We start from the raw sequence: 20,616 nt of genomic DNA, 5'->3' as shown, positions 1-20,616 counted from the left end.
GAGAAATAGACATGGAACCAATAAATAAGATACATTCAGATGGTGGGTGTGGGAGGGGCACGATGCTGCTTTAAGGAGCACAGTCGGGGAAGGTCTCTGAGACGGTGACTCTGGAATAACATGAGACGGAAGAGTGAATCATGTGCAGATCTGAGCCACAGCATGGCAGGCAGCCAGGACAGCAAGTGTAAAGGCCTTGAGGCCTGGGCAGCTTAGTGAGATCGAACAAGAAGAACAAGGAGGGAGCACGGCGAGTAGCAGAGCACAAGGCCCCCAGGATCTAGTTCATTTCAGGCCGCCTAGAACTCGGACTTGGGAAGTCGAACTTGGGCTGCCACAGTTTCGAGGGAGCATGAGGAGTGAAGTTTTTTTTTGTTTGTTTTTGTTTTTTAAGAGTGAAGTTTTTTAAGTGTTGGCAGTACTTGGCTTCTGCTGTGCCCAGGAAGTGGTAGAGGTATTATGGGCGATACTAAGGGTATGAGAGGCTCTGTATCAGCCCCCCAGCGTCTTTCTCAAGTAGACTCCGTTTGCATCGGCTCTCCACACTTCAGTTCACACTATTTTTAATTAAAGTTTGATTTATTTGAGAGAGTGAAAGAGCACATCCGAGCAGGGAGAGAATCTTCAAGCAGACTCCCCACTGAGTGCAGAGCCTGATGAAGGGCTCAGTCTCGCCACCCGTGAGACCACGACCTGAGCCGAAACCAAGAGTCAGACGCTGAACTGACTATGCCTCCCAGACGCCCCAGTTCACACTTTTTCCTGCAGTTAACAAAATGACACTTAGTTCATTGTAAAGAAAGCTTGACCTAATGAATATGCATGTGTGCTTTTAGGTCTTTGTATGATAGGTGTTAATTATCTTATGCCTCTCATTTTTAAATAACCTTTCTTTTCACCAAAAAAATATGTTCATTGCAAAATATAAGAAATACCAAGAAGAAAAAAGAAGTTATTGATAGTCTCTACACTCAGAATCTGTTAACATTTTGGTCTGTATTTTTTTCCAGCCAGTATGTATGTGTATGTATGTATGTATATGGGGTGTGTGTGTGTGTGTGTGTGTCATTTTAAATATGATTGGCCCATTCAGTAACCTGTGTTTTTCACTTTCTGTATGACAAATATTTTTTCATGTTCTCCATTGGGCATTTGCATTTGTTTTTTTTCTAATACAAATAGTAGTGTAGAGATTATCCTGGGAGATCAGTCTTCGAACCTGCCTGCATGTGTTTTCTGGAATAGAATTGGTGGGTCAGAGAGATGGGCTCTTTGGTGGTTTGTGATCCAAATTGTCACATTGCCTTCAAGAGGTTGTGTTCATTCTCATGAGCAGTCAGAAGGTACCTCTCACCCAGGTGCTCGCAGGCAGTTTGGTCATTTTTGTAATACCTGCGAAGTAAAAATGGTATCTTATTTTAATTTATATTTTTATCTTTTTCTTGAGCCTTATTGTCTTTATTTGACAACTTTCTCCCTTTTTATTTTTAATTTTTTTTATTTTTTTAAAGACTTTATTTATTTGACAAAGAGAGATCGCAAGTAGGCAGAGAGAGAGGAAGGGAAGCACAATGCGGGGCTCGATCCCAGAACCCCGAGACCATGACCTGGGCTGAAGGCAGAGGCTTTAACCCACTGAGCCACCCAGGCGCCCCTCCCTCTTTTTAAAACTTGTTGTAAATTCAGGAACTTCTCGCACTTCAGCCCTTTGTCTTTCGGATACCTAAGTCTAACCTTTGTTCCATTTTAATTAGCAGGACATGAATGTCGGTGATCGGTAAATTAGTGATGAGCACATGGGATTTTACTGAACTTGTCTCTATTTTGGTACATGTTCGAAAATGTTAATTATACAAAAGTATTTAAAATAATACAGGCATATTTCAGAGATACTGCAGATGCAGACCCAGACCTGTAATCAAGCAAATACGAGAGGAAAGGAAGTCAGACGGATTCTTCTCGTTCCCCGTGCGCGTGACAGTTCCACCTACGCCGCACTGTGGTCTGCTAAGTGTACATTATCATTCTGTCCAAAATAACGATGTACATGTATCTTACTTTGAAAGCATTTTATCGGGACACCTGGGTGGCTCAGTCAGTTAAGCATCTGCCTTGGGCTCAGGTCATGGTCCCAGGGTCCCGGGATCGAGCCCCGCGTCAGGCTGCCCGCTCCACAGGGAGCCTGCTTCTCCCTCTCCCTCTGCCCCTCCCGTCGCTCATGCTCGCTCCCTTGCTCACTCTCAAATAAATAAAATCTTTTAAATAAGTATTTTATTGCTGCATCATCTGAGCTTTTAGCGAGTCATCATCACTGATCACCGATCACCGTAACAAATACAGTGATAATGAGCAAGTTTGAGATCTTGCGGGGATTACCAAGATGTGACCCAGAGACACGAAGTGAGCAAGCGCTGTTGGAAAAATGGGGCAAATAGACTTGCTTGAAGCAAGGTTGCCACAAACCTTCAATTCGTTAAAAAAAAGGAAAGAATGAAAGAAAAAACAACTTATAAAACTGCAGTAAAATGAGGTAGGCCGGTAGTCACATTTAATAGGTATGTGACCCTTAAGAAAATTCCACCCGGTTTTGTTTTGTTTCTTTCCTGGTCATTGATGAGTGGGCGCTGTGCCAGGGGTATAAGCCGCTTCGTGAGCCCAGTTCATTTGGTGTCGTGTCATTGCCAGACCTTTGTGAAGCCTGTTTCCCCAGAACCGCCGCCTCATTTCTGTCCTGCCTTACGTGTGAGAGATAGGGGCACAGTCTTGTCACATCCTGTATTTACAGATTTGCATGCACTCGGTAACATCCTGGGCACAGCGACTACTTTTAGAAAGGTAGATGGTCCCCATGCTTTAGTCTCTTTCTCTCTCTTCTCTAGACGTTGAGCACACCGGAGCCACCAGTGAGTTCTACGACAAGTTCACCATCCGCTATCACATCAGCACCATTTTTAAAAGCCTTTGGCAAAACATAGCTCACCATGGCACCTTCATGGAGGAGTTCAAGTGAGTATTGGGCGCCCGATGTCCCCATTTGTGGCTTGCAAATCACGGGTAGGGTGACCGCTTAAATCTTTCCAAGCTGGTTCTTCTGAACCGTTGTCTTGGTCTCAACCTCCTTTAAGTTTTCTAGATCATTCTGCTGCATGTGAGCAGGGTTAACTAAATGTCTGTGCTTGCAAGATATCACCAAACTTTAGAGCTGTCAAGACACTTTGGGGATGGTATGGATACATAAAGAATCTGTAAATATTCTGAGATGGTCCATGAAGTGTTTTTTGGTGTTTCTGTGATTACAGTGTTAAGTGAAGTTGTCAGAGGAGTGGAATGAGATTGTAGAGTGTTCTAGAATATGATGTCAAGCTTTAGATGTGAAATGTTAGGAAGACTTTAGATTCGGAAGGAAAGTTGGGGTTATTTCAAATGTCATTCTTTGTAATAAGGCCCTAAACCTTGATTAAGGATTTTTTATTTCCTACCTGAAATTTTAGTGGCTCCTTAAATCTGGACATGAGTCATTTCATCTAAGTTACCGTAAAAAGAAAGATGCTTTTAAAAAGAAGGGAGATGGAAATGTTGAACTCTTGAATTGTTCTTCAGGAGAAATTTTATCCTGTCTGGTTGGATCTTTTGCAATCCCTGCTAGATGACTGAGCAAGTCTCACTGTCACTTATTAGCAGAGTTACTAGTCAGTATGATTTCGTATCACCAGTGGAGAACCATTTTTAGATAGGTTTCTGTAAAGTAAGCTCTTCAAGCTAATTCTCTTTCTGAGAATTTCTCTTATGGTCAGAATTACGTTCCCAAAAACCCTGGCACCAGCTTAGACCACACAGGCCCATGGCTCGGTCTGCGTGGTGCCGAGTGGGAATGCTCGCCCTGAACTTTGCTTGTTCCTGAAATCCAAGCTTCCCACCCTTGTTCTCAGGAACTTCTCCTTCCCAGGCATGGACTTTCTGCCCCCTGATTACACAGCAGTAGATCCTAAAGTGTATGGAGCTCTTCTTTGCTCTACTAAACTTACAGTTAAAAAGCCTCATGGTGCGCCAGCATCTGAGTGTGCCAGCAAGCCCTCCACTCTGATGGGAGATGCGGGACAGTTTTATAGGCCAGAAGCTTCAGGTTCTAGAAAGTGAGTTAATATTCTCCTGTATCAATACCGCAGCTTCTAGCTTTCTTCACTGCGACTTTATAATAAGGAATCACTGTATTGGTAATTCTCTTGTCTCTTATATGTGGGTAATTGTGCTTTCTTGGGAGTTTAAACCTATCTTCTAGTCTGGAGGAAGGTCTTTTCTACTTAAAGTCATTGAGACAATGAGCCAGGGACGTGCTGGTAAACCTGCTCTCTGAAGAAGTGGGGGGAATTCAGCATTTGCTGGCTTTCCAGGCTGTACATACTCACACTGGTGCCAGATTTAAACTCTCATGGGAATCTGCGCACAGAATCGTGCAGTACTAGCAACTGGCTCTCTTGACCAGGCCGGGTCCCCCGCAGTGCACCGCTGCAGTGGGCGTCTCATAATTAGACAAAAGGGGTAACAAACCCAAGGAGAGACTTCACAGACCTTGGCCTCCACCGTACTGGAGTGGTGCCAGGGCGGTGGGCAAGCTTCTGGGGCCACGTGGTTGGCACGTTGGGCGGGGCCCGTTTTCTTTGGGGTCTCCGCTGCCTTTGGCCTCAGGGCACTGTATGACCATGTCCACCATAATTGCCTTTTCAGTTCGGGGAAGCAGTTCGTCCGCTACATAAACATGCTGATAAATGACACGACATTTCTGCTCGATGAGAGTCTGGAGTCTCTGAAGCGAATCCACGAGGTGCAGGAAGAGATGAAGAGCAAGGACCAGTGGGACCAGCTGCCCCGGGTGAGGACGCGGGGGACTGCTGTGGCCGGGGAGCTGCCTCGGGCCCGGGCAGAGCTCGGCTCCGGGCTGCACTCGTGGGGCCCTGGTGACATGGGTCTGACCTGTCGCTACCTGTCCCCTCCCACCTGTGGGCTTCCGAGAGGTTCCCTCCGAGGGTTGCGGGAGGGGTAAACGTAGACACCTGGTCTAAAGCCAAGAAATGAACTGAGAAGGCTTGTCAAATGCGTCCTGAAAACTTTTCTTGCCTCCTTGATTTCAAAGGACTTTTTTTAGAGAAGTGCTTTGCTGTCCGAATGTGTTGATGTCAATTTCTACAAGTAGGAAGTGAATCCCTAGGATGCGGTGCTGACCAGGCACCTGATCTGCTCATGTGATTTCCTTTGGACAACGGTGTGCCTCCCGTGGGAGGTTTTTCCTTCCAGTTGATCTTGGTTCTTGTGTTCAGTTATTAATGGAAGAGAGGGTCGTCTTGCCAGGTTGCATGAGAAACTCCTGCCGCACCGGTGATGGCACGCTGACACGCTTTTCTGACATTTACTGCAGCCGTGTAGACGATCTGTTCTGTGCCTGGTGTTCTTGGGCTCAAAATTAGATCTGCTTTCCAGCAAGAGTTTTCTTGGAAAAGTAGGGAAGACTTTTTTCTTGACTAGCAATAGCATCCTCAAAACAAAAATGCTGTCGAGCTTCTAACGCTGAAGATAAGGTAAGCACATGCGAAAGTGCATTTCGGAGAGGTTTTCTTTCCCAGTGTTCCGGCAGCTTTGATGGAAGTTTCCATCTTGCTGTAGCTCACATCTTACACCAGAGACTGAAACCTCCCGGGGGCTTTGCCCAGGGGCCGTGAGTGCTGGATTCCCCGAGTCCGGCTTCCACGCTGCTGGAACCCGTCTCCTCACATTCTTGAGACAACGTGGTCGTTGTCCTCCCTGTCCTCTGTGCTGCCCTGGCACCTGCCCGAGTCCGGCTTACCCTCTACCCTCGTATTTATGTCTAAACACCCATTAAATTGTTTTGCTACTGGGCCTCCAAAACCTCCCCCCTGTGCCTCCCCACATCCCACCGGCAGGAGGCAGCCCAGGCTCGATGCTCCGTGGCCCCCCTACATACAGTAGCTCTAAGAGAGCCTTCCAAGCTTACCGCGCATTCTGGTCCGCTGGATCCTGCCTAGCCCGGTCCCCAGGCCCTTGCAGAACCGTCTGGGAAGCAGATGAGGCCAGCTGAGAGAGCTCCAGGTTTGGAGTCCAGGCTACCCGGGTTTGAAAACGGACACTGCCGTGCCCTCAGAGTTCTGTATCCTTGTCTGTGAACCAGAGGCGATCCCTGCTTTGCGGAAGAGCGGTGAGGAGGATTGCTGAAGGGCACCACGTAGTTCGGGACTGTGCAGCCCCTGTTTTTCTGTGTGCCTTGAGACACTCCCGTCCACAGTTCTCTACTCTCCATTTTTCTGTATTGAGATCCTGCCCATTCTTTGAGTAAGGTCTTGACTTGATGGTCCCTCAGGGTTGGACTACCCCAGTCGGTGCGGCTGAGGGCCTCGCCTTTCCGGTACCTCTGTACCCTCTTTATGTTAGTCGTGATGCTCGGCTCAGACCGGCTCATGCCAGAGACAGTGGAAGACAGGCGTGTGGCTCGATACCTTACCCACAGTCCGTGCGCGCTAGCATTTGCTCATGAGACAACCGAACGATTCCTGTGGACTTGGTGTTCATGGATGAGAGACGCCATAAATAATCCCGAACGAGGGCTGTTCCCAAAGTCAGGTAGACCTTGAAGTCCCTTTCTGCCGTCCGCCTCCCTGCTTGCCTGCTCCTCACCACCCTGTCCGAACGCTGGAGCATTCCGCTGCTCGGCCCTCCGGCGCCCCCTCCCCTCCCCACGCTCGCTGCTGAGGCTGGGGGCGCCCGGCGAGGGTGCTGCTTGGGACTCGGGGGTGGCAGGCGTTCTTTATCCTGAGAGACTGCACCATCCGTGGCAGGACATTTGACATCTTTGGCCAATGAGGTTCCCTCCTCCCGAGGATCAGGCAGCCAGAAACACTCCCACACACCTGATGCCCCCGGCTCAAGGTCACTGCGAGGGGATCTCCTCTGTTTAACGGTCTGTGTCTGAAAGCTTCCAGAATGTGTCTCCTCAGTTCCTATCTCTCCTGACTCCAGACCTGCCGCACCCACCCGCCATTGACCTGCCCCTCTGCCGGGGGGTCCGGTAGTGTCCCTTGATGGCGTCCTCCAGCTCTCGGGTCTGCCCGCCTCACTGAGGGACAGCCACACTCTGTTAGATGCTTGGACTCGACACTTTGGAGTCTTCCTGACTCTTCTCCCTCAACAAACGCCTCAAGACTCGACCTTCAGATACCCGAGTCTGACCTCTTGTCCCAGAGCCCTCTCTCACCTGGCCTGCTGTAGCCTCTCTGACCGGCCCCACGGCCTCCACTGCTGTCCGGGTCCATACCGCAGGGACGCTGTTAAAACTCGTCTGTTCATTATCACCACTTGATTCAGAACTTGGCCACGCTTCCCTTCTCATTCAGTGTCCGGTCCCGAATTAGAGTGGTCCCCCGGCCCACCATTTTCTCTGTCACTCTCCCGAACCACATGGGCCTCCTCGCCCTTCTGCTGACCTGCGTGCTCGTCCCTTGGCGGGGAGCACTGTTGCCCCAGATTTCCGGGGAGTCTCCTCCTTCAGACCATCCGCCTGCATGTCGCCTCCTCGGAGGCTGTCCCTGGCCACTCTTTCTCTCCTTTTCCTGCTTGCTTTTTCTCCGTCGCTGTCAGACTTGTCATGTGTCCATGTGGGTGTTTGTTGATTGCTTCTCTCCCTGCCTGCGATCCAGGCCCCGTGAGGCCCACGAGCTCACTGATCACATTCCGTGCTCCGGCGTCTGAAGGGGGGCCTGGCCTGGACCGGGGCCGGGAGACCGTGTGCGGAGGAATGCATGGGACACGCAGACACGCACTGCACTAGTTCTCACCTTGTTCTTGTGTCTTCCTGCTTCGACATGTGTTCTGTAGGCACATTCTGGGCCAACGGGGCAGTGGGCAGGTGACCCAGCATCGCCACACCACCGCCCCCACGCAGCCACTCAGACGGCCCCACCCCAGGGTCCCCACGCAGGGTGTCAGCTGCTCTAGTTACCTTCTGAGCCCGGATAGAAGAATCTCCGTCTTTACTGCTGTTTCTGGGGACTTTCTCCATCTCAGAGCCTTCAGTGCTCCACCTGGCTTTCCCCACGAGTCCAACACACCTTATTATCTCGTTTCCCAGCCCAGGGCAGAATTGGAGGAGGAGGACGGTGCCAGAGGCAAGCATGCTGACGGCTGTCGGGGGAGACCGCCTTGAGAGCGGGGCGAGATGAAACTCAAAACCTTAGCACTCTGTAGGCACTTGGTGTAGAGGCAAAACCTCTGGGCCCCGGTATCCTAGCATAGCACAACTCATGCTTTTAAAATAATAGTGACTACAAGTTGTTACTCAGGGAGAGACTATCCTTGATAAGCAACCGCGTGTATCGGGCAGAGGGAAGGTCCACTTACTTCATCCCACACGGAAGCTGAAGGTGACTTCTTTTATCACGGGGGAAACCCGGGCTCATGTAAGTGAAACAATGTGCCAGGGTCACCTTACCCAGAGTCCCGAGAGTTCTCATGCTGAAAAGAATAAACCTCAGTTACCTGGAAAATTCTCTGGTTTGGGTTCTTCTCATTCCCTCCGCGTGTGGGTTTTGCTCTGCCCTTGTCCCGCTCTCCTTCACACTTGGCGTGCCGGTGAGCTCCCGGCCGGGCTGACCTTGGCCTGGCCTCTGCTCCGTGTTTCCTAGGATCAGCAGCAAGCCCGTCAGTCCCAGCTGGCTCAGGACGAGCGTGTGTCCCGCTCCTATCTCGCCCTGGCGACAGAAACCGTGGACATGTTCCATATCCTCACGAAGCAGGTCCAGAAGCCGTTCCTCAGGCCGGTGAGTAGAAACTTCGAGGTGTTTATTTGGGGTATCAGATTCCATGGTCAGGTTCTGGCCTCCGTCACGAAAAGTAGTCGTTGAGAGCCTGGACCTTTCAGCTCTAAGTTGCTAAGTGAAAGCTCGATGCTGATTTTGTTCCCAGTTCTGAGTGCTCTGGTGCTCTGGGGAGAGACCGAGCTCTGCTAACACTTTCTTCCAAGATAATGTGATTTGCTTTCTGCCTGCATAGCGCATGGGATTATTAATGCCGAAGCTGTGACATATTTTTATCGTTATTGATGCCTGTATTTTATTTGTAGGAAAAGTAGAAAGTAGCATCCATTGGAAATTAGAGTAAGTAAGTAGTAATAAAGTAGATTGCTAGTAAGTAGAAATCATTGATAATGGGTAAGAGCTTTAGTTCTCCTGGTTGTAGCTTTGTTATGCTCAAGAAGCCAGAGGGTAGTGAGAGCCATGATTAGGGTTTATGACAGATTGAAGGTAGTCAGGATATTTGGCCTTGTGCTGTTAGTGAGACCTGGGTCCTTCTTCTGAAATAGAAACCGAGTGTCCTCACTGAAGACCGCTGCTTTGCATTGGCCCCCTGCTCTCCCAGTGCCACATAGCGTAGATGCTTTATGATGTGGCCAGGACAAGGGTGGGGAGGAAGTCCAGGAAGGGGCCAGGGAGCTGGTTGTTAATTGCCTGAGGTTACGGAGACAGGTTTACAATGGAACGTCTTTTTATTTCTCATTTCCTCCAGTGTCCACGTTCAGTATTCTGCCCCCCATTCTCACCACACCCTGGCCTGGGTGCCTCTCAGCAATGCATCTCTCCTCTGTCTATTTTCCATTTCACAGCTCTTCGTGAAAGAGCAGTGGAACGTGAAAGAACCGAGCTCACTACTGAAAGCATGCAAACACCGCAACTAATTTAAACAAGACAGTTCAGACCCTTGCTTCCCTGGGGCTCGCAAGTGGAATTTCTTTAAACTTTTTCTACAAAGCCCCAATAGTAAACACTTAGGCGTTATGGGCCACACAGTCTGGCACGGCTCCTTAACTTGGCTGTTGTAGCACGAAGGCAGTTACAGACAATGTATATAAACAACTAAGTGTGGCTTTTTCAATAAAACTTTATAAAACCAAGCATTGGGCCAGGTTCGGCCTGCAGGTAACAGATGGCCAATCCCTGCACTAAAAACCTGTCTTACTTTCTGTTCAGGAATTCCTAATTCAGTGAGGCTTTGATTATTAGGAAACTATAATAAATTATTTGAGATGGAATTGTGAGTGATTTTCCCTCTTACCTGCTTCTCGGTGAATTTGGAGTGATGCTTGTTTTTCTCATTGAAAGCATGAATTTAAAAAAAAAAGGTTGCCTTCTGCTCATATTTATAGATATTCCGCCAACCTGTGACATTATTAAGTGTTTAGAATTACTGGTATTAGAGATGGATAATAAAGAAAATTTTGAATATAAATGTCCTTCAGCTTTATGACTCACAGAACTTCTCAGGGATTCTTTAAAGATTAATCCAGCCAATTCCTGTTCCTCTACTGAAATGGGAGTTTTGGTCCTTATCACTTGTCTCATCAGCATGAAATGTCCTCTTACCCTGTTGATTCCCTAGGAACTTGGACCCCGATTGGCCGCAATGCTGAACTTTAATCTTCAGCAACTCTGCGGCCCCAAGTGCCGTGACCTGAAAGTTGAAAACCCTGAGAAGTACGGCTTTGAACCAAAGAAGCTGTTGGACCAACTGACGGATATTTACCTGCAGCTGGACTGTGCCCGGTTTGCCAAAGCCATTGCCGACGACCAGGTCAGTGCCCAGGCGAGCAGGCCGTTTCTGGGGGAGCCTGGGCCTCCGACTGCCGACCCGGCTGGCAGAGCTCGTGTCTCTCTGGACTTCCCAGCAGACCCATCTGTCCCAGGGTTTCCCCCACTTGGAGTCAGGGTAGGCAATACTTTCCAGCTTGCGATTTGGGAAGTTTTTAGTACATAAATGGAAATAATCACTGCGTGGGCCGGAGGAACTGGTCTGGTATAAATGAAGCTGAATCAGCTATTTTCCTTTGGGTGTAAAAAGGCCGATTTGGCTCCCAGATCCATCTGCAGCGGGGTCCTAGCCTGTCCTGCCACGGGTCTCATGCAAGAGATCCATCCCCTTCCCCCCAGGGTCCAGCCTTCGGAGGGGACCAGGTCTGCTTCCCAAGCGCCCCGCGTCAGTGCTGCTGTTACTGTGACTCCGGGTTTCAAACCTCACGTGGTCTTCCCAGGCTTCTCTCTGCTCTGTTCCTCATGTCTGCTGTGATGACACCCATTCTTTGTCATTTCCACAGCTAGTCCAAGCACCTCCCCACCCCTGACTTCCAGCGGTCTCATAAAGGGCTCCCCCACCCGCCATGTGCTTCTGGCCTGCATCATGGCGGTGTCCTCAGAGCTGACGCTTATCCGTTGAATACCAAGTTTTAGCCACTTGGCTTGTTTTCATTGACTTAATCCTCACAAAATCCTCTGGTATAGGTTCTGTTAGGTTCCTCATTTTCACTTGAGGAAACTGAGGCACAGAGAGTTGAAGCAACTTGCTCCAGGCGGCACAGGGAGTACAGGATGGAGGCAGGGCTCATACCCGGGCCATCCCCAGCCTCTCTGCCCTCTACTGAAAATACCCAAAAAGTCCCATGCTCATCTGTCTCTCCATCTTTGTTCACCCTATCTGTCCAGATACCTCTCACGTTTCAGGTTAACCAGCAGTAGGGGTTCTAGAAGGTTCTTTACCCGTCTCTCATCCAAAGGAATGATAGTAAAGTAGAGGAGTTTTAAGTACTATTTCTTTTAATAATAGTTTTACTGAGATACAATTCACATATGTGGGTACTTCTGGGTGTAAGCAAGAGAGTCGGTCTTGGCAGAGTGCCTACAAGGGGAGACACCACATAGGTCTAAAGTGGGTTTTCCGTAAAAAGTGGTGGTATAGGAGGGCGTTAGGAGTTTGCAGTTACCGTGGGGGGTTGCAGAGATGTTTTTCTAGACTACAGCTCCGTAATACTGCATATCCTGACCTATGGATGGTAAGTGGCAGTCTGTAGTCCGACGGAGAAGGACGAAGATGCACCCCTATCCGGATGGACGTGTCTGCTTGTATGGCAGGCCGGCTGCAGCCAGGCTGCAGTAGCCCAGCCAGAGGTTGGGGTGTGAGAAGTCCCCAGAGACTTCCACTCTTTACCAGAAAAGGCTTGGAAGAGTCGAGTCGCAGGGTGTGGCCGGTAGGCCTTGCTGTGGTGCCAGCTCGGGCGTGGGGAACAGGACCATCCTGCAGTGTGGAGAAACACAGCACGGCTGTGAGATGGTGAAGACCCGGTGGGGGACAGCGCCCGGTGATGCCCGTGGGGTGTGGTGGGGCCTGTGAGGGCACCAGACTTGAGTCGTAGACCGCAGCTTCTGCACCGTGGCCTGTAGCTTTTCTTGAATTTCTAAAGAGCCCCGCTCTGCCAGACTCGGAAGGCAAACACGCAGGCGCCACTGTACCATGGACAGGAAAACGTATTAAGTGTGACGTTTGTTCTGATTGTTGGGCATCTCCCATTTATAGTGGCTGTAAGCTGATTCGGGCCCTGATGATCATCTCGGAAGAGGGCCTGGGGGGCTGGGGAAGGAAGGTTGGAAGTCCAGAGAGCTCCAGAGGAACAGTAGTGGAATTTTGTTTTCTCCTTTGGGAGCAGTGGTCTTGGTTTGATCTGGGATGTCCGGGAAGACCGAAGAAGGAAACGGCGGCCCAGCAGGGACAGAAACTCAGAAGCTTCTCTCCCGGTCAGCCAAGAGCGGGCTAAAGACAAGGGTCTGGAAAAGGGGACAGGGGGACCAGCGTGAAGAGCCGCTGAGCCTTGTGCTCACAGACTGGAGGAGAGAGCCCGTTGCTGGAGCAGGACCGGAGGGCAGCTGTCCTGGAGCTGAGGGAGCCCGGGACGGGGGGTCAGAGGGAGACCGTGCGCCACACTGATGGCCACGCAGGACGGGCCCTCACCGACAGACTCTGTGTGGACTGCTACTGCCGTCCGTTAGCACTAGGGTCTGTTCAAAAATAAAGAATAAAGAGGGGCATGTGGGTGGCTCTGTCAGCTGAGCGCATGACTCTTGAACCAGCTCAAGTCACGATCTCCCAGTCGTGAGACGGAGCCCCGTGTTGGGTTCCACATGTGGTGCGGAGTCTCCTTAAGATTCTCTCCCTTCTGGGGCGCCAGGGTGGCTCAGTGGGTTAAAGCCTCTGCCTTCGGCTCAGGTCGTGATCTCAGGGTCCTGGGATCGAGCCCCGCATCGGGCTCTCTGCTCAGCGGTGAGCCTGCTTCCCCCTCCTTCTCTGCCTGCCTCTCTGCCTCCTTGTGATCTCTGTCTGTCAAATAAATAAATAAAATCTTTAAAAAAAAAAAAAAGATTCTCTCCCTTCCCCCTCCGCACCTCCCCCTGCTCGCACGCGAGGGCCCTCGCTCTAAAATAAATGAAAATAAAGGATAAAAAGCCCACTGAAGTCACACTTCTGTCCATCTTTCCTTTTTGTTTTGTTTTTTTTTTTTGTTTTTCTTTTTTTAATTGAGGTGAAATTCACGTAACGTTGAAGCGTGCAGTTCGGTGGCATTTAGTGCATTCCCAGTGTTATGCAACCTCCACCTCTCTCCAGTTCTAACAGCTTATCCAAATGTCACCCCCCCAGACGGAAATGCCACACTCGTGAAGCAGGCATCGTCCATCCCCTGCCTCCCATCACCCCAGTCCTGGGCAGCCACTGATCTGCTTGGTCTCTTCACTTTACCTAATTCGGGATTTACCTGTTTGCCTCTTCTGGCTATTTCCTGTAAATGGAATAATACAATACGTTACCTTTTTGTGTCTAGCTTCTTTCATTTAGCATAAAGTTTTGAGGTTCATCAGTGTACCATACCTCGATCCTTTCTTACGGTTGGATGGCCTCTCATTACGTGGAGCTCCCCTGATGGGTTTCTCTCTTCATCCATCGGTGGTCCTTTGAGTCGTTCCCACCTTTTGGCTGTTAGAAATGGTGCTTCGCTGAACATGGGTGACCAAGTATTTGTATACCTGTCTTTGATTCTTTGGGCTATCCACTCGGGGGTAGAATTGCTGAATCCTAGCAGTAATATGATGTTGAACTTTCTAAGGACCTGCCCCACGGTCTGCCACAGTGGCCGCACCATTTTCCATTCCCACTAGCAGTGGACAAGGGGGCTCGTTTCAATTTCTTCACATCCTCACCAACACTTGTTATTTTTTTTTCTTTTCTTTTAACAGCCACCGTAGTGGGAATGAAGTGTTACTTCACTGTGGTTCTGATTCACATTTTCATAACAACAAATTTCGTGTGCTTCTCGGCCATCTGTATGTCTTTTTTGGAGAAATGGCTGTACACGTCCTTCACCATTTTTTAAATGGATCGTTTGTATTTTGTTGTTGAATTGTAGGAGCTCTTTATATATTCTGGATACAAGACCTTTATCAGATACATGATTCTAGATATTTCCGTGTTTAATTTTAGAATGATTCTGTAAGATCCTTGAGGACAAGAACAGTGTCTTTGCTGCATCTCTGACCCAACCCACATCAGACTCCACGCGGCAGCTCAGTAATGTGCCTTTGCTCCATGCATTGATGCCTTGCTCCAGGAGGCTGAATGCCATGTCCCCTCATCACGGGTTGCCTTTGATTTCTGATAATGCCCACTACACTGCTCTTAGAAGTTGACTTAGAAGTAAGCACAAGTTCGGGGCGCCTGGGTGGCTCAGTGGGTTAAGCCACTGCCTTCGGCTCAGGTCATGATCTCAGGGTCCTGGGATCGAGTCCTGCATTGGGCTCTCTACTCAGCAGGGAGCCTGCTTCCCTCTATCTCTCTCTCTGCCTGCCTCTCCATCTACTTGTGATCTCTCTCTGTCAAATAAATAAATAAAATCTTTAAAAAAAAAAAAAAAAGAAGTAAGCACAAGTCAGTTGGTGAAAAACTCATCGTCGTCATTTGCGAAATAGGGTAGGTGATGTTTCATGAGGATAGCAAGTGGCCTCTTTTCACAAAGAGAAGTTCAGGGTGAAGTTGTCTCAGTCGCAGCGCCCAATCCACAGTACACCCCTGTGCACAGTGTTTTAATTTTGGCCTCCCAACATCTTCCTATAATCTTTTGGCCACTTGTCCCCTGTGCCCCTCCCCAAAGGGATGGATGGAGACTGTGGCTTCTTGGCTTATAAGGAGGAGAGATGTCAAGTAAGGTATTTGCTGAATCCATGTAGTAATTTAGTTTCAGAAAACTATACTGGAGGCTCTCTGAACTTTTCAGGATTGGACAGGATGGCTTTTAGGATTTCTGCCAGGCCGAGGCTAGCAAGTGCCCTTTCCTCTCTCTGCGCGTGGGTGCGTACAGAGAGAAAGTGAGCATGTACGCTTACTTAGAAACTGAAGTTAAAGAAGAAAGGTTGAGGAATTTCAACCCCGTGCTCTAAGAGAATATGGGTATTGACATGAATTCACCCCATAGACGTTCGTCTGAATCCTTGGATGGGAAGCGCCGCTCAGGGGTGACCAGGCCTTGGTTTGGAGTCTTGGGCTCGATCCATCTCCTCTTCTGTTTGCGTCACTGTCACTGAATTGACAAGTGGCCAGTGTTTTTGCTATAAATGCAAATTAGGATATGCTGTGATATTTCCGAACGGCAGTGATGTATCTGAATCAGGCACGTGTGAGGTGGGTGTTACTCCCCCGTTCTATGACAGAGGAAACCGGAACCCAGAGGGGTTTGCCTGAGACCGCCCAGTGGGTAGACAGTGGAGCCAGAATTCAAGTCCCCGTTCATCTGGGTCTTCATGGGCGCTTGTCCTCCAGCAGCCCCGTGCTCCTCTCAGCGGAGCACCTGACATTTAGCAGTGCGGAGCTGAGAGCTCTGGGAGAAAGACTGACCACGAACAGGATAAAGCTCCTTTTGATTACGAGCCGTGTTGGGTTGTTTTCCCCATGTTGACCTTTAGGGAAAAGAGCTGACACTTGTCGCAGGCCACAGTGCCTTTCAAAGCCTCAAACAGATGCGATTTTCATTCTCTTTTTAATATTTAGATTTTAGGGGCGCCTGGGTGGCTCAGTCAGTTCGGTGTCTGACTCTCGATTTCAGCGCATCATAATTTCAGGGCCCTGGGTTCGAGTTCTGGGTGGGGCTTCGTGCTCGGCAGGGAGTCTGCTTCTCCCTCTCCCTCTGCCCCTCCCCTGCCCGTTCATTCTCTCTCTCCCTGTCTCATAAAGAAATCTAAATTTTAAAAGATTACATGTTTGCTGTAAAAGTAATTCCAGAATTTAAAAATTCCCCTCCTTTGCCTCAACCCTTGTGGAGTCTGGTGCAGCTTATTCTGGTTTGTATTGTATGTGTTTGTAGCCATATGACAGTGTTTAGATACATGGTATCTTCTCAGGGCTTTTTTAGAAAGACACCAATGGATCGTACTCCGGGCATTTTCTGCAGCTTTTTTCCTACTTAAAATACACTGATGGCTCACATTGTCTTTCCTCGTTGGCAGAGATCCTACAGCAAGGAGTTGTTTGAAGAAGTGATCTCGAAGATGCGGAAGGCCGGGATCAAATCGACCATAGCGATCGAGAAGTTTAAGCTCCTGGCCGAGAAGGTAGAGGAGATAGTGGCCAAGAACGCGCGCGCGGAAATCGACTACAGTGACGCCCCCGACGAGTTCAGAGGCAAGTGGGCCGCTCTCCTCCTGCTGAATTCTTTGAATTACCTGGAGACGCGTAACATGAAGAGACAGCGGTCTGTGCTTTTCACTTCCGTATGGTGTGCTAGAGTTACTCCTGGAGATGCAGTGTCTGAAATCACGTTTGTCTACTTTTAGTTCATTATAAATGAAGAGGGGTGGGTTCTTATCTTGATATCAAACCAAGTAACGACCACGAACGTGCCAAGATCAGCCTTGCCTTTGCGAGAGGGGATTTGCATTTCCAAAGGAAAATCCTGGAGGTTCTGAGATGAGGGGCTCCGGCCGCTGTCTCTCCTGCAGAGCCCTGGTCCTTTTCCTCTGTTCCTCCCCGTCCCAGCTCTAGCTGGCCAAGGGTGCGTCCCTCCCTCGGAGGCACTGTGGGTGTCTTTATCTTGTGCCAACGTCTGGCTGCTCTTGGGGGCCTGGTCGGGCCAGGCGATTGTTGGTCTGTGGATCTAGACCTCTCCCCGACAGGAGGGGCTTTGTCTCATCGTCACCTTCAGTTCTGGACGCTGAGATGACAGTTCGCTCTGCTCTGTCTCCGCAGACCCTCTGATGGACACCCTGATGACCGACCCCGTGCGGCTGCCGTCCGGCACCGTCATGGACCGCTCCGTCATCCTGCGGCACTTGCTCAACTCCCCCACGGACCCCTTCAACCGGCAGACGCTGACCGAGAGCATGCTGGAACCAGGTAGGGGAGGGTACAGCCTCGGGCCCCCGGCCCGTGTCCGGGCCCAGCCTTGGCGCCGGTCCGAGTCCCCTGTCAGAGAGCCATCAGAAGGGGCCGATGTACCAAATCCAGAAGCTTCCATAGCTTACGGCACTTCATGGAAAAGACACAAAGCATTCTTGGCTCTGATTCACTGTGGGAGGCTGGTCCTTATGTCCCACTTCTTCCTCGGCCTTCCTGTCGGGGGGAGTGAATGGCCTTGTCTCTCTGTTTGTATAGAACCGGGGCTCCATCTCCTAGCCGGAGCCCTCCAGCCCGGGGCCATTAATCCTCTCCTTTCTTTCCCAGTGCCAGAATTGAAAGAACAGATTCACGCCTGGATGAGAGAGAAGCAAAACAGTGATCACTAAACCGTCCCCCGTGCCCACCCTCCGCGAGACACAGCCAAGGCGGGCCAGGCAGGCCGGAGCGGTGTCGGCGGTGGAGACGCCCTTCCGATGCTTTTCAGCCCCGCCGGGCAGGAGACGCTGAGAGCCCCCACCCCCCACCCCTGGAGTGACCAGACGGCGGAGACCCGGGAGGACGTGGACGGCAAGAGGAACCCCATTCCTGTACATATATTTAAGTGACACACATGGTCAAAAGCTTGAGGGACACACTTTACGATTGCTTGTGTAATAAAGCTCGTCTTCCTATGTCACCATTTGGGGCTTTTGCAACGGAAGTCTTTTAGCGATTGATGACCAGTGGGTCTGGGCAGCATCCCAAGTTCATCTCCCCCACCCCCACCCCTAAACCCAATATCCGTTGATTTGATTGTGATTAGAGAACCTTGGACATTTTGCTGCTAAAGAATCCTTCCCCTCCTCCTCCCTTGACCCGACTTGCACTGCTGTGGATTTTTTTAAGAGAAGCAAAAACAAAAATATACTCCTTCCTCCCCCCGGCCCTCCAGACATATACTCTGTGAGAGAACCGTGCCTGCGACAAAGTGTTAATCCTGGGATCGTATTTTTATATCATATTCACATATTTGTTTTTTTAATTGGTGTTAGATGACATGATTAATAAAAAAGGCAAGATATTTTCAGAATTTGAATTTCAGTTTTTATTTTTTTTTTTCTTTTGAAATGTCCCTTTAAAGTTTTTTTATTCTAAACAAAATGAAGAGAATCTGTTGCTCTGGTCCTTGGCATAGGCCTCTCGTAGGAGCCCGAGGAGCAGCTGCAGGGCAGGAAAAAGTATTCACGTGTATCAGGATTTTTACAGGACTTACGGTTTTGGGGGGAGGCGCACGTGGGGCGGGGGGCGGCAATTCAAAACCGGTAACAGTTACCTTAGGAGGGAAAAGAAATTCCTCAACTCCAGAGTCTGTGAGTCCGAGGCAGGGGGTCATCTATAAGACGTATCCTTTGGGGCTTGCCCTTACCAAAGCAAAAATGGGGCACAGGAAACAGGGACACGTGTCTCCCTGTAAACACACACACACACCCACACACGCGCACACACACACACACGCACAGAACCCTAAGACTTTTTGTATTACTACTCCCAACTCCAACATACTTGAATTCTCGCATTTCCTGTGGGGTAAAAAAAGGATCTGAAACCATAAAGTGTTTTGAGGAAATTAAGCTCCGAGAACAGACTTTTTCTTCCTTTTTCCTCCCCTCCACAGACAATGTCCTCTGTTCGATTCCTAACGCAAACTACAATAAATGGTGATACGCATTCAGAAGGAACCTTCTTTGAGTCTCTTCTTTTTGTGGAAAGCAGAGGGGTGGGTGAGGCACCAGAGCCAAGCGAGTCTGCCCGTGGTGGATCCCGTCTACAGCCAATTAAGAGTCGCTATTTTTAAAAATAAAACTTTCTCGCGTTTGTATCAGTCTCGGTTCTCATTTCACCCATTGCGTGTGCGAGGGGCTGAGCCGTGTCGCGTTCGGTCTCTGCTGTCCCCAGCGTGGTCCCCATCGCCAGTACCTTTCCCCTGACTTGTCCAGTCCTCCCTCAAGGCCAGCCCGTGGCCTATGCAGTGCGGAAAGTGGGCACCTGCAGAGCTTCCTTCGCCACGCAGACGCTTCTACCCACGTATGGCTTCGCCCTCTAAGAAGGCGATTCTCTTGGGGCACCTGGGTGGCTCCGAGGCTTGAGCCGCTGACTCTCGATTTTGACTCAGCTCATGACCACAGGGTCCTGGGATCAAGCCCCAAGCTCCGCGGGGGAAGTCTGCTTGAGGAGTTTCTCCCTCTCTCTCTGCCCCTCCCCTGCTCGCACTCACGCTGTCTCTAAAATAAATCTTCAAAAAATAAGACGAAACTATTGTCTTGGGTGGTTTTTAAACGCATCAGGGTGTGAGGTGCAGAGAGGTTAGGTAACTGGCTCAAGGTCACCTGGTCAGTTAGTGGAAGATTAAACGTCCAGGCTCCAAAGTCTGTGCCCCCAGCCCCGTCTGACTTCTCTTGAGCAGACGGATAGTAAATCAAAGTATATAATGCATTCGTTATCCCTCCATGCAGATACTCCACTAATTTAGTTCACTTTTTACTAAACTTACATATGTATATGTCTATAAAGCTGGGTTTTGGGGCACCTGGGTGGCTCAGTGGGTTAAAGCCTCTGCCTTCAGCTCTGGTCATGGTCCCAGGGTCCTGGGATCGAGTCCCACATCGGGCTCCCTGCTCAGCGGGGAGCCTGCTTCCCCCCTCTCTGTCTGCCTGCCTCCCTGCCTACTTGTGATCTCTGTCTGCCAAATAAACAAATACAATCTTAAAAAAAAAAAAAAAAAACGCTATATTTTGGGGCTTCGATGCCTAATCGTTTATCCATCTTACGAATATGTATTATTATCTCCTCTCTAAACAGATTATAAAGTCTTCACAGCACAGTTTCTGTCATCTGCATGTCCCAGTGAATGTGATAAGACGCTGCCGTATCCCTCCACGGACCCTCAGCATTTTGAATACTCACAATTCAGAGGTTTCAAGGATCTTCCACTGGGTAGGACATATCTTCTGTCTCTACCATCTCTAGCGGCAAGATAATTCATGTTTCTATTTTTCAGAGTCACAAGCTTACTATTTTATAGAAACTTGTGTTTCTATTCTATCAATTCTATTCTATCAAACACAACTTTGATGCAATCGGTTAATTGCGGATACTAAGATAAATTCCGAAATATTTTAAAAGCAGGCCTTGGCTACAAGAAAGATGGTCAGATACAAAGGAAGATCTGAGTATCAGATGAGCTGAAGAGAAATAATCCTTGACAGATGATTAAAATAACTTCTTACTCGTTTTGTGACTCAATCTTGTGTGGGATTTTAAAAAGAGTTGATGAAATACCTTTTGAAAAAGATAGCCGAGCACGTTATTTTGTGCACG

At 49.4% G+C, this 20,616-nt stretch overlaps 1 protein-coding gene across 4 annotated transcripts in view; it reads left to right on the top strand.

The window, feature by feature from the left end:
- UBE4B (ubiquitination factor E4B) overlaps window positions 1-18,334 on the top strand; it is a 121,963-nt gene extending 103,629 nt beyond the window's left edge. For all 4 annotated transcript variants that reach the window (XM_032360940.1, XM_032360941.1, XM_032360942.1 and 1 more), the window contains 7 exons: window positions 2,880-3,006; window positions 4,726-4,870; window positions 8,688-8,822; window positions 10,438-10,629; window positions 16,371-16,545; window positions 17,110-17,256; window positions 17,584-18,334. In XM_032360940.1, coding sequence (XP_032216831.1) covers window positions 2,880-3,006; window positions 4,726-4,870; window positions 8,688-8,822; window positions 10,438-10,629; window positions 16,371-16,545; window positions 17,110-17,256; window positions 17,584-17,645 — 983 coding nt within the window. In that variant the 3' untranslated portion in view covers window positions 17,646-18,334. The remainder of the gene's footprint in view (window positions 1-2,879; window positions 3,007-4,725; window positions 4,871-8,687; window positions 8,823-10,437; window positions 10,630-16,370; window positions 16,546-17,109; window positions 17,257-17,583) is intronic.
- The last annotated feature ends 2,282 nt before the right edge of the window (window positions 18,335-20,616 follow it).

Source organism: Mustela erminea, chromosome 10 (assembly GCF_009829155.1).
Source record: "Mustela erminea isolate mMusErm1 chromosome 10, mMusErm1.Pri, whole genome shotgun sequence".
In the NCBI taxonomy this organism is placed as follows: domain Eukaryota; kingdom Metazoa; phylum Chordata; class Mammalia; order Carnivora; family Mustelidae; genus Mustela; species Mustela erminea.
This window is presented reverse-complemented; position numbering and strand designations above follow the sequence as displayed.